The sequence below is a fragment of the Scomber japonicus genome, chromosome 8 (assembly GCF_027409825.1).
Source record: "Scomber japonicus isolate fScoJap1 chromosome 8, fScoJap1.pri, whole genome shotgun sequence".
Taxonomy (NCBI): Eukaryota; Metazoa; Chordata; class Actinopteri; order Scombriformes; family Scombridae; genus Scomber; species Scomber japonicus.
In genome coordinates, this window is record NC_070585.1 from 12527404 (window position 1) to 12540718 (window position 13315).

General features: G+C 39.9%; 1 protein-coding gene across 1 annotated transcript; it reads left to right on the forward strand.

The window, feature by feature from the left end:
• Nucleotides 1–630: 630 nt before the first annotated feature.
• Nucleotides 631–8617, forward strand: hspa4b (heat shock protein 4b). Its single transcript, XM_053323493.1, has 19 exons — nt 631–910; nt 1564–1621; nt 2321–2461; nt 3036–3158; nt 3498–3597; nt 4034–4167; nt 4283–4527; nt 4644–4720; nt 4830–4981; nt 5244–5350; nt 5458–5591; nt 5760–5944; nt 6075–6164; nt 6555–6710; nt 6836–6961; nt 7095–7202; nt 7298–7417; nt 7540–7701; nt 8069–8617. The coding sequence occupies exons 1-19, from the start codon at nt 804–806 to the stop codon at nt 8273–8275; spliced, it is 2532 nt and encodes an 843-aa protein (XP_053179468.1). The 5' UTR covers nt 631–803; the 3' UTR covers nt 8276–8617.
• Nucleotides 8618–13315: the final 4698 nt, after the last annotated feature.

The following is a 13315-nucleotide window of genomic DNA, read 5'->3' on the forward strand; positions in this document are numbered from 1 at the left end:
GTTGGCACCACCTGCAGCCGCTTTCTTTGATAGATACAGGTCTGTCGGTTAGTGTTAAACTAGCCTACTTTTCCCCGACACGGATTTGACACTATGTATGGATTGCAGGCTATAATATGCTTTTAAAATAATACATGTTTTCCAACCTTTCTGTCTTTTGACAGCTCCACCAAATAGTGATTTTTCCCTCTTAACTTCTCACATGCTTTCATTTGAATAAAATGTTTAAATGATCCAATATTTCACCAAAAATCAAAGATTACAGAAAAAGTCCAAAAACTGAAAACAGATATGTGTATTAGAACTTTGTTTTTTGTTTCTTTCCTCTCCCATTAATCATCTCACGACCCCTCAGATTTATTTGGTGACCCTTTTGAGAGTCCCAATCCCTAGGTTGAGAACCACTTGACTAAACTAGCTAATTTTATATAAAGTAGTTAAAAATAGCTCCACAGTAACATGCAGCTTCAGTATTAATAATCTAATGATGTCACATGTAATAGACCAAACCTCTGTTAATCATTAAACTGGTCATGGCACCCTGCGCCGACTGTCCTGGCCGCTGGGGGCGCATTACCGTCTCTGCAGTCGGATGCTATTGGTCGGCGGAGTAGACACGCATCAGCCGGCGTTACCGCACCGCATGCTGCCGCTGCTCAGCTTCATGGAACAAGAACAAGGGTGGATCACCGTCCGCTGACTGAAGCCCACCGTAGCTGCCGCTGTCACCTTGAGCTCTCAGCTGTTTTTCTGAGCTTTCCCTGTAGTTACCGCTCTCCTTGTTGTCCAGTCAGCCAGTGAAGATGTCAGTAGTCGGGTTTGACGTCGGGTTCATGAACTGCTATGTAGCAGTAGCCAGAGCCGGAGGGATTGAAACTGTCGCTAATGAATACAGCGACCGGTGTACTCCGTAAGTACAATTAACCACAGTATTTTTCTATTAGTTTATGTTGAATTACCTGCACTGATAACTAGTGTGCAATTAACCCACTCATGTTCAACCTAATATTAAAGACGGTTTAACATTGCTACCTAGCAAGTAGCATTGCTACATAGTTAGCATGCTAGCGAATTTCACAACAGGAAACGGCATGTGAGAGCTAAAGCTAATGCTAGCTGAGGCGAAACCATTGTGAGTTGAAAGAAATCCCGGTGCCTCCTCATATGATGAAACTTTTCTTTAGGTTGTCCAGCCATAATAAAACCATCGAGATAATGCAGAGAGTTTGGTAATCGACCTGCTCAGTCAGGTGATTGATATAATTTTTTTTACTGCAGGCATGAATGAGCGCATGATGGGAGGAGGCCGGATCCTGGCTGTCAAAACGGCTTCATCAGTTCATTGTATTTCATTTTTAGCTTGGTGACCCATTAGTAGAAACGACAAATGGATCTATAATAGATGTTTACAAAGGCTACGTTTAAATATAACAGCATGAAAAACAACCACCTCAAGAAATTGTCATTGTCACTCCCTATTACCAATATATTGTATTAACCAAATAACGAACTGCTTTATTTAAATTAAAGGACCAATAAATGAATTGTGTTTTCTGTTTGTAGAGCATGTGTTTCTTTTGGACCACGGAATCGATCGATTGGTGCAGCTGCAAAAAGCCAAGTAAGATCCACATGATGAGCCTATCTATAGAGCATTTAATGCCCTGTTTGAGTCTGCACTATATTTAATGTACATCAAAACATGTTTTCACGTCATGAAAGTGCAGTAAACTCCAGAGTTAATCTGCTACTGATACCAGTGTTGGAATTGCCTCCAATACTGCCTAAAATACTGGATCTGGTATCGGTGATGCACTAATCCCATACCACTTAATGTATTAATAAACGTTCACACCCAGATAAAACAACAGTTTTCCTTACAATCAGTTCTTCACCGCTCCAAAACAGCAGCTAACACAGCACTATACAGTCACTGGTGACTACTGAAAAGAAGAACTGATCTCAGCATTTTGGCCATATTTTACACAATTCCCAACAGAAGAAAGGAAGCCTGTACAGTGTCCAAGGCTTTATTTTTGAGGGGTGGCACTAGTGTTGCCAATTTCAACACCAGCAATCTTGCAAAACATTTGAAGACACATCATGCCAAAGATAACGATCACATCACATCCATACAGGGTTAGTAGTATACAGCTGTTAATTCTTTTTTTTGTAATGCAATGGTATCGGATAGGAACTTTCTATCGGCTGATATACAAATTCAAGTATCTGAAACAGTATGGGAAGGAAAATATTGTATCTGAACTTTTCTAGTAAACATAAGTGTACAGTTATTTGATTTTTTTCTTTTGTTAAACAGGTTGTCACAAACTGCAAGAACACAGTTCAAGGATTCAAGAGGTTTCATGGCAGGGCGTTCTCAGATCCATATGTGCAGCGCGTCAAATCCAGTTTGGTCTACGATATTGCACAAATGCCTGTAGGAACAACTGGTATCAAGGTAAGAGAGGAACAAGAAACATTAACTTATAGTCACGTCAATCTGTTATCTTTAGTTAGTAATTATAGCCCAAACACATTGTGTGTGTACATTATCTTTGGAAAACTGATTTATGTTCATTTATAATTTAATTTATATCCACCTGATTGTTTTGGCTTATTTTCTGTTCAGTGACATGTCAGGTTCTTATTAATGCAGTTTTCAACCAAAGTTTAAAATCCAACAAGTACTAAAAGCTCGTAGATGAACAACACTTTATTGCACCTGTGACACAGCATATCTGTGATTGGGGTTATAAAATGTTCACAAGATGTACAATTTGAAACAAAGTCTTGATGATAATAAACTGTGTGAGGGATGTTGGTAACTAAAACATTTGTTTCATATACTGTTACATGAAGCAAAAAGTCAATATGTTTGGAAATATGATTTATTGTTAGATTGTGAAGGTGAAATCATTTTTCTTATTTGTCCAAAGGTTGAGTTAGATAGTTGTGTTTTATTCTTCCCAGTTGTAAACAGACATCCGGAGCAACAGTTATAATCCTTTCTTTATAATTGACTGTACCTAAAGGTTATGTACATGGAGGAGGAGAAGGTGTTCAGCATTGAACAGGTCACTGCCATGCTGCTAACCAAGCTGAAGGAGACAGCAGAAAATGCACTTAAGAAGCCTGTGGCTGACTGTGTTGTCTCTGTAAGTATCACACTGTACCACAGTTATTTTTTTAAATAATGTCTTTGTACATGATGTGCAGAGTTTCCTTTTTGGAGCGTGTAAAAGGTTCAGCCTCCACACACACAAACGCTCCACCCACACAGGTGTTCTCATTTATATTGCCTGTTTAGACCTGTTATCATTAGGATTGGTTCAGTTTGATATAATGGTTACACCCAACTTTAGCATGACCAGAGACCTAATCAGACTGTGATTGAAAACATCTGTGTGTGTGTGTGTGTGTGTGAGTGTGCGAGTGTGCAGGGCCTTTTAAGTTAATACATGAATACATCTCACATGCTCCTTTACTGTAATCAGGTTCCCTGCTACTTCACTGATGCTGAGAGGAGATCAGTAGTAGATGCTGCACAGATTGCTGGACTGAACTGCCTGAGGCTCATGAATGAGACAACTGCAGGTCTGTACACAGGATTTCTGGGCAGGGCTGGGGCAAGGATAACATTAGCAACATGTACTATTATGGGGCTTTACCATTATACAGTTCTAGCACTGCTGGACTCGAGGACAGTACCTGGTACTTTTTTAGTACCTGCTCTGCCAAGGTTCCAAGCGAGCCGAGCTTTAACTAATAAACAGTAGTAGGGCCTGACCTGTACTGGAGTTTTAGTGCTCATTTTTATATATAAAATGTGTGTGTATATGTGTATATATATATATATATATTACACACAAGCAACAAAAACAAAACACACTTTAGCTTCTCCTACTTTGACATGTTAAAAAGGCATAAGCCCTGACTTCCCCTGAGATCAACGTTATTCATAAAATGCACTCTTTGACATTTATTTTGGTTCTTGTTCACTTCATTAATAATGTAATGCTTTTCCTTACAGTGGCGTTAGCATATGGCATCTATAAGCAGGATCTTCCTCCCCCTGAGGAGAAGGCCAGGAATGTGGTGTTTGTGGACCTGGGCCATTCTGGATTCCAGACATCAGTGTGCGCCTTTAACAAGGGCAAACTCAAGGTGAGTAGTCAGTGGAGGATGTAAAAACACATACTGTAGATTCTTTTATTAGAGCTACGACAGGCCTTGTTTTATTCCTACAATGTTCTCTTTGCCTCTATTCTCCATCTCTCAGGTCCTTGCTACAGCCTGTGACCCAGAGTTGGGAGGGAAGGACTTTGATGAGGTCCTGGTCAAGCATTTCTGTGAGGAATTTGGCAAGAAGTACAAGCTTGATGTCATGTCCAAGCCCCGAGCTCTTGTCAGGCTCTACCAGGAGTGCGAGAAACTGAAGAAACTGATGAGTGCAAACTCCTCTGACCTACCGCTCAACATCGAGTGCTTCATGAATGACATTGATGTCACTGGAAAACTGAACAGGTAGGTCCAATGAAAAGTCTTCAGCTGCTTTTAGCCTTCGTGATTTATATCTACTGTGTCTTGCTTTGAGATTTACGCTTAAAGTTGAAGTTGTGTACTTTTTCCTCTTTTACAAGGGCTCAGTTTCTAGAGATGAGTGCTGACATTTTTGCAAGAGTTGAGGCTCCACTGCAGAGTCTGCTGGATCATACCAGTGAGTATTAATTGGACTAATCTTGATTTATTCCATTCTAATCCAGGAGCATAATGTATGGACGTTTATAAAAGTATATTGTAATAAAGCTCTTCTTTCGCTCCATAAGAACTGAAAAAGGAAGACATCTATGCAGTAGAGATAGTGGGAGGAGCCTCCAGGATCCCCGCAGTTAAAGAGAGAATCAGCAAATTCTTCGGGAAGGAACTGAGCACCACACTAAATGCTGATGAAGCAGTGGCCAGAGGATGTGCTTTGCAGGTATATTATCCCACTTCAGTGTCTATAAAGCTGGTCTCCACACTATTGCTCACCAGAAGAGTGTCACTTATCAGCAATGGCAAAGCTTCAGGCTTGAACAAGTAGTGTTGATGTTTGAAAATAATATTAGTGATGATGATTATTGAGTTAACATTTTTGTTGTCAATTACAGCTTCACAAAGACATACACATATGTAAAACTTTATATGTAGATTAACAAAATAGTGTGATTTTATTTTATTTTTTTGTTGTGTCTCCACAGTGTGCAATACTGTCACCTGCCTTCAAAGTGCGTGAATTCTCCATCACAGACATGGTTCCATACCCCATCTCCTTGAAGTGGCACTCTGCTGCCGAGGAGGGTTTGAGGTAAGAAGGGGGAGGGGCATGTTTTGATAATTTCTTTAGTTTTTTCCGCACTGTTTCTTGTCTTTTATTATTGAATGTAATAATTCTGTAATATGTGTTTGTTATAGTGATTGTGAGGTATTTCCCGTGGGCCACGCAGCACCTTTCTCCAAAGTGTTGACCTTCTATCGGAGAGAGCCTTTCTCTTTGGAGGCCTACTACAATTCCCCTAATGAGCTGCCCTACCCTGACCCCACTATTGGTAGGAAACTTAAAACAGCTGTTTTTTGGGGTTTTTTTACTTAAACTCACAGAAACATATCTAATCTCTTAGCAAACAATTGATTGATATAAAATGAACAAAACAAATTACTGACTTCACCTGCAAATTTTTGGTCATAACTTGGTGTTTTTTGTTTGTTCCCTGCAGGTCAGTACCTGATCCAGAAGGTTGTCCCACAGGCGTCTGGTGAGAGCTCCAAGGTGAAGGTCAAGGTACGAGTGAACATCCATGGTATCTTCAGCGTGTCCAGCGCCTCCCTGGTTGAGGTGCAGAAGTCTGATGAGACAGAGGAACCCATGGAAACAGAACCGACCAATGAGAAAGAGGGGGAGGTACTACAGCCTAATAACTATCTGTGATTTGTCACCATAAAATGTCATTTTACATTAGGTAACAAGTGGATTAGTATATGTTCTACTGTTAGAGGCGAAAACATGATTGTTTTTTATTACTTTTCTGCAGAACAAGATGCAAACCGACCAGGAGGAGCAAGGTCAAGGAGATAGTCAGAAAGAAACAGAAGAGAAGCCACGTGAGAATGAAGAGATGGAGGTACTGCTCACTTTTTATATGAAATAAATAGTTACCTATGCATTACACCATCTGTTCAGACAACAAATTTTACCTTTTGTGCTGCTCGTAAAGTTCATATTTTTCCTACTTGTGTATGCAAATGGATTTAGACATTTAAAAGACTCAACAAAACCTTGACATTTTTCAAAGGTTTACTGCATGACTTTTGCATTAGATTACATTAAATTTGTACAGATGTTCTTATTAACTTGTAAGTTAAGACATAGCATGTCTTTATTAATTTTACGTTTTGGTTAATGGATTTCACAGCAGTCATACACTTTACAATAAAGCTGTCTATGTCCGGATTTCTTTCTGCCATGTCAAATTCATTTTTGAATCTTAATGCTAACTGTCCCAATTTTTCAGACCACCACAGAGGAGAACAAAGGCGAGAAGAAGTCCGACCAACCCCCACAAGCCAAAAAGCCCAAAGTCAAAACAAAAGTCCTGGAGCTTCCGATTGAAAACAGTCCACAGTGGCAGCTAGCAGATGACATGCTTAATCTTTTTGTAGAAAATGAGGTAAGAAAACTTTCAGCCCTCCTACATATACACATATTACTAAAACCATCCATCTAATCCATTTGTCATCTTACTATATTACTTTTATGGTGTTCAGCAGTTACAGTTGTTTGATTTCTCCTCAGGGTAAGATGATCATGCAGGACAAACTGGAGAAGGAGAGGAATGACGCCAAGAATAATGTAGAAGAGTATGTGTACGACATGAGGGACAAACTCCATGGGATGCTGGAGAAGTTTGTCAGTGAATCTGTAAGTTAACAATCACTTTTGACTACTTGTAAAGAAAGAATTGAGGTCAAAGTTGGTGCTTTTAATTCCATATGATAATATTATAACAAATTTGGTTCTAATGTCTTACATTGTTATTTTATTCATTTTTCAGGAAAGAGACGCCTTGTCATTAAAGCTGGAGGATACTGAAAACTGGCTGTATGAAGATGGAGAGGACCAACCCAAACAGGTGTACATTGACAGACTGGCAGAGTTAAAGGTAATTTATTGCTAGGATTATTCATTTCAGTACCACCTCTCCATTAAATAGCTGGTTTCTTAATTTAATTGTCTTCAACTGATTGTACTCCACAGAAATTTGGCCAGCCCATCCAGGAGAGGTTTACAGAGGCTGAAGAGAGACCTAAAGCATTTGAAGAGTTGGGAAAACAAATCCAGCAGTACATGAAATTTGTTGAAGCGTACAAAATGAAGGTACAACGATAATATTGGCATTTTATTATTTATTTTTCTTTGGCTTCGTTTATTTATGTATCTCTAAATTTTAAAATTGTCATTATTAAACGCTATTTTTGTCATTTCCCTTTGTTTTCCAGGAGGAGCAGTACGATCATTTGGATGAAGCAGATGTCAGTAAAGTGGACAAACTGGCCAGCGACACAATGATTTGGATGAACAGCGCCATGAACCAGCAGAGCAAACAGAGCCTGATGGTGGATCCCTCTGTCAAAGCAAAAGACATTAAAGCAAAAACAAAGGTGAGAGTCTACTTACAACAATATCATCACGCCATAGAACTGAGACTAGTTTTGTATCAGTTAAAATCAATATGCAAGTTGCTCAAGCGAAGGAGAGGTGGACCAATCATATCAGACTAAATCATGAAGTGAGGTTGCAAAAGAGACATCCCATCTCACGTAGACACTAGATGTTCTTGATGAATTCAAATGGTTACTTTGTTAAATTGGTGTTGGGTTAACAAGTAAATTTAGCCACATACGGCCAAACCATAATTTTGATGTCTAATTTTCCATGGCCAGTTTACCATGGGATCCATCCCATAAACAACAGATTGCTTTAAATCAACTCAGCACTTCACATTGTGTTCTTGATGTAATTTTCCAGGAGCTGTTCTCTGCTTGTAACCCCATTGTGACCAAGCCGAAGCCCAAGGTAGAGCTTCCCAAGGAGGAGACACCTGCAGAGCAGAACGGGCCTGTCAATGGACAGGAGAAAGCCCAGGAAGATGCTGCTGACAAGGGAACGACTGAGAGCACAGGCAACCCCACCTCAGAAACTACAGAGAACAAGCCTGACATGGACCTTGACTAATGCAGCCTAACGCCTCCCTAAGCAAAGCTAAATGGGAGCTGGTTGCTTCAGATTGAGATGCAGCCTGAGTGTATAACAGAGCAGGTGAAGTGTTGCAGGATGTGCACTCCACAGTCAAAAGCAGGCAGCGTGATTAGCACATTGAGCCCAGCTCCTGGTGGTATCTCTGTCTGATGACATAGCATGCATCTCTCTTTCTGGATGACATAAATCAAAAGCCAGCCGCAATAAGCCTGTTTGACAATGAGCGCTGTACACATGATGGTATTTATTTCTGTTGTGTGCCCTGTAAGTGTTCTGGTCTGTGTCACAATATGGTTTTAATAAAGTTACCGAAAATCACTTGAATCATTTTTTTATTATTACTTTGGTTGAAGAAAACAAGCATTTTTCTTCTTGTAAACTGGGGAGATTTACCGTACATGAAGAGGAGTGTGCATTGCATGACACCAAATATATTACATACACGTTTAGTTTTTCAAAGGTGATTCTAAAACAATTTTATACCTTTTAATACCTTTTTAAGATGTACAGTTTGGGCAAAACATATATTTAAAAAAATAAAAACAGGTTTAGTGTTCTAAACCACAATTACATGCAGGGTAGAAAATCATTAGCCCTATAATATCAATAGATAATATTCACATACGTGTTAAATATGTGAAATGTTGGTGGCTTGTCAGCAATTGCAAATGTGAGATTTCATTATTCCAGCTGATCCAATCTACCATTTACTCTGCTAGCAAGGTTATATTATAGCTTATATTAAATATTTCATAAATATAGTGAGTTATTGAATATGTAGATAACTTTCAGAATCAGTAGTTGTCCAAAAAGTGAAGGTTGCTTAATAACCACAATGCTTAAGTTATATTACAGAAATGTTTGATGAATGGCTCAATATAAGGTACTGAAATGTCATTGTCATTTAAAAACAGTAAATCTCATCAATCAAGCAAACTTTTTTCCCCCTACATTGTGGTTAGTGCAGTTCAGTGTTTCACAGATGACAAGCTGATAATAAGACAGCAAGTGTAGATAAGTGGTAGTAGAGGATCCATCTCTAGTTCATCAAAGAGTTTATAAAGTAACAAGATGTTACTATGAATCTTGTTAAGAAGTAACAAATCATCTCCACACTAGCACATCCGATCAGTGACAGTTTTTGGTAAATAACCTGTATCAAACAGATGGCAATGGTGAGTGTTATTGTATTTTGCCTGTTTCATGGTTTCTTCTGAATCCTAACATAAAAACAGAGTCAAAATCCCCCAGCAGATGTCGACATTTAGATTGAATCAAAGTCTTACAAGCAGTGAACCACTTTCAACACCATTTGCTTCAAATTGCCTAAAATGTAACACTGAAGTATGATCAGCATTTTATATGAAACATTTGTAACCTTTGTGTTTGTTTCTATATTGTTTTTGTATAGCTTAAATCAGGGGTTCTTAACCTTTTTGACCTTGAGGCCCAATTTTTAAAGTACAAAGTGGCCCGGGGCCCACTAAATATTAACACTGTATAGGTTTAACTGACCTCACTCTCGGTTTAATTTGTATTCAATAATAAACCAAATCCACTTACTGTTTAACAAGCAAAAACCTTGTAAAATGAAATGAAATGATAAAATGGGATTATCACAAAGACTTTTATTAAACATGTGTATGTAACACATACTGTATCATAACACTGAACAGGCTGATAATTCCTGGACCAAATCAGGAGCATCACAAGAACATTTTCAAGAATCAAGTCAGGCTTTTTAATAATAATTCTAAAAAAAGACCAATATTAGGATTTCACTTTAAATTAATAAAAAAAATCAATAAACAAAATCAATAAAAAAATCAATAAACAAAAGTGATAAAATAAATGCATTCAAATAATATAAATCTATTTTTAAATTAAATAAATAAACTGTAAATAAAATTGAAATAAAGTGCAAATGAAACTATAGCCTTAATCTGCAAAGCCATTTGAAAATTGCTTCAGCAGTCTCCATTTTTTCATGACAGAAGAATCTTTATATCTGTGACAAATGAACAATGACACAAATAATAACAACAATGAACAATGAACAACAACTCCCTTTTTATCTTCACCTCTTAATGAGACACTTGGGCCTGCCTCTGAGACATAATCAGATCCAGTCTGGGCGGAATGGGAGAAAGGCTCACTCTCAGAGTAGCCTCCAGTGTTGCTCTGAGTCTGTTTCGGGCTTTGGTCTTAGTTGTGGCCACAATGGAGAACCCTGATTCACAGAGGTATGTAGTTGTGAATGGGAGCAGGAGTTTCACAGCCCTCAGTGCAAGACATGGGTACTCCTTTGAGACTGCAATCCAGAAGGAGCCCAGGTCCAGTTTGCCCTGCTGCAGCTTTAAAGTGCTGTCAGTGGAAACTTCCAGAAGCTGGGATTCCAGGTGTGAGGGCAAAGCAACATCACTTGCAGTGGGATCCACTGCAAATGGGTCCAAAATCCACATGTTTCCCTCTCTGGGATCCTCAGGAAAGTAGTCACCAAATTTCTCTGCCAGTTGTGAGAGGTGCTGGGAGACGGAGTCACTGATATTGACATGAGGGGAGTTTTCCAAAATGTCAGACAAAAGTGGAAACATGTCCATCCTCTTTTCCTGGGCCCTCTTGGTCCACAAAGCAAGTTTCCTCTTGAAAGCTTCAACTTTGTCTGCAACAAAAAATATGTTGCTGTTTCTTCCTTGAAGTGAGGTGTTCAGTTGGTTCAGCAGTGAAAAAATGTCACAGAGGTAGGCAAGTTTTGCTGTGAACATTGTGTCAGCATAGTAATGTGCAAGATGAGATTTTTTCTCAGTGAGAAAAGAGAAGACCTCATTCCTCAGTTCAAACAAACGATTGAGGACCAGTCCTCTTGAGAGCCATCTCACTTCACTGTGGTATAGCAGCTGGACATGATCTGCTTCTATGTCCTCACAAAGCCTGGCAAAACATCTGGAGTTCACTGCATTGTTTTTAATAAAGTTTATGGTTTTCACACCTACATCCATCACCTGGTGGAGATCTGGTGACATCTTTTTTGCTGCAAGGCTTTCGCGGTGGAGAAAACAGTGTGTCCATTTAGCTTCTGGTGCACGATCAAGTATCTGTCTAATGACACCATGATGCCTGCCAGTCATTGATGCTGCACCGTCGCTGCACACCCCGACGCAGTTCTGCCAGTCCAGGCCGTTCTCAGTGAAGTAGTTATCCATGCAGCGGAAACATTCCTGAGCCGTAGTGCGTGTTGGTAGCTCTCCACAAAACAGTATGTCTTCGTGCAAACTACTGTCCCAGCGATAGCGAACAAAAACTAGCAGCAGTGCAGCATTCGTGACATCCGTGGACTCGTCTAGTTGCAAAGAAAAAAAAGGGCTACTTTTTATTCTTTCCATAAGTTGATGCTGTATGTCTGAGGCCATGTCTGCGATACGGTGACTCACAGTGTCGTTTGAGAGTGGGATGGTCAGCAGCTTTTTTGCAGCGGCCTCTCCGATCATCTCACGGCACATATCAACAGCGGCAGGCAGAACCAACTCCTCTGCTATGGTGAATGCCTTCTTAGTCTGTGCAACACGTCTGGCTACGAGGTAGCTCGCTTTCAATGCACATTTAGAGTTGCTCGTCAGTGACACAACAGACCTTTTCTGCATCTGCAGTCCACTCTCCTTCCTCTTAAAATAATCCACCGGCTTTCCCACGAGCATCGGGTGCTTGGTCTCTAGATGCCGCTGTAGCTTTGAGGGCTTGAGGGCTTCGTTGGACAGCATTAGCCCACACTCCACACACTGGGCTTTAGGCACTGCCTCTGTTCCTCCATTTACGAAACCGTATTTAATGAAGTCGGCATTGTATTTCCGCAAAAACTTTGTCTTTTGGGTGGAGGGGCCAGGATGTTCGTCGTCATGTTTTCTTTTTAAAAACTTATCCATATTTGCCGCCGCCATAGACTGTATAAGAAATGGACGTAACATCCGTGACGTCACCCATTGGTTTGTGGACTGCTGCTCGGAAGCCAATAGAATCGAATCTAGGCAGCGCCATCTTGAAAATTTCAGGTGCATGCTGGGAAAAATAAAAACACGGATTCTACTTATATGGGCATGAGGCGGAGTCATGGACGGACGTATGGGCGGGACCAACGGCGGAGCGGGGAGGCTGCGATTGGTTGCGAGGGATGGATCTCAAGGACATTGGTCAATCAACCTGTCAATCACAACGTAGCCACGTAGCCTGCTTTATCGTCAAATATAAAATCAGAGAGGCCAAAATTTCACAAATGAACACCATACTGCATTGAAGAAGGCTTTAAACTAGCGATTGAGACCATAAACACATTTTCAAAACGTTTACTGAGGTTAGAAATCAAGTGAGAAGTTGGTGAATTCTCCATTGACTTGTATAGTGACGGTCGCCCCCTGGTGGCATTGTCTCATGCATAACATATCTCTGTCTTCACTTGATAATCTACAAAGTCCCGCGGCCCTTGGGGCCCACAGGTGCAAAACTGAAAGTTTTTCGCGGCCCTCTAGGGGGCGCTGGCGGCCCAAGTTTGGGCCGCGGCCCTATGGTTAAGAATCTTTGGCTTAAATCATAGTGAAAGCGTTGCCTATTAGAAGGTAGGGACAGGTATAATAAGCTTATAACTTAATCCTACACCTTTTAAGTCAATATTTTTGTTGTTTTCTTTTAATTGATGGCTGATTATTAAATATGTATATGGACTCTTACGCTACTCTATTTGAAAAGTGCCATAAGATAACTTTTGCAATGATTTGGCAACTTTTACCTATATAGCATAGGTAAAAGTTGATTGATTAAAACAATGGCCATATCACCACTACTATTACTACTTCATATGATTCACTGTTTGCTTCTCCATCTCTATAGTGATGACACTCCTGATCTGATAAACATGATAAGTAATCAAAAAGAGAAGACCATTTTATTCTGATCTGATTATCTTGAGTTAACAAAGCTCATCTTCTCCAGATAACGACATGAATAACTCGTGATCTGCAGATAAGG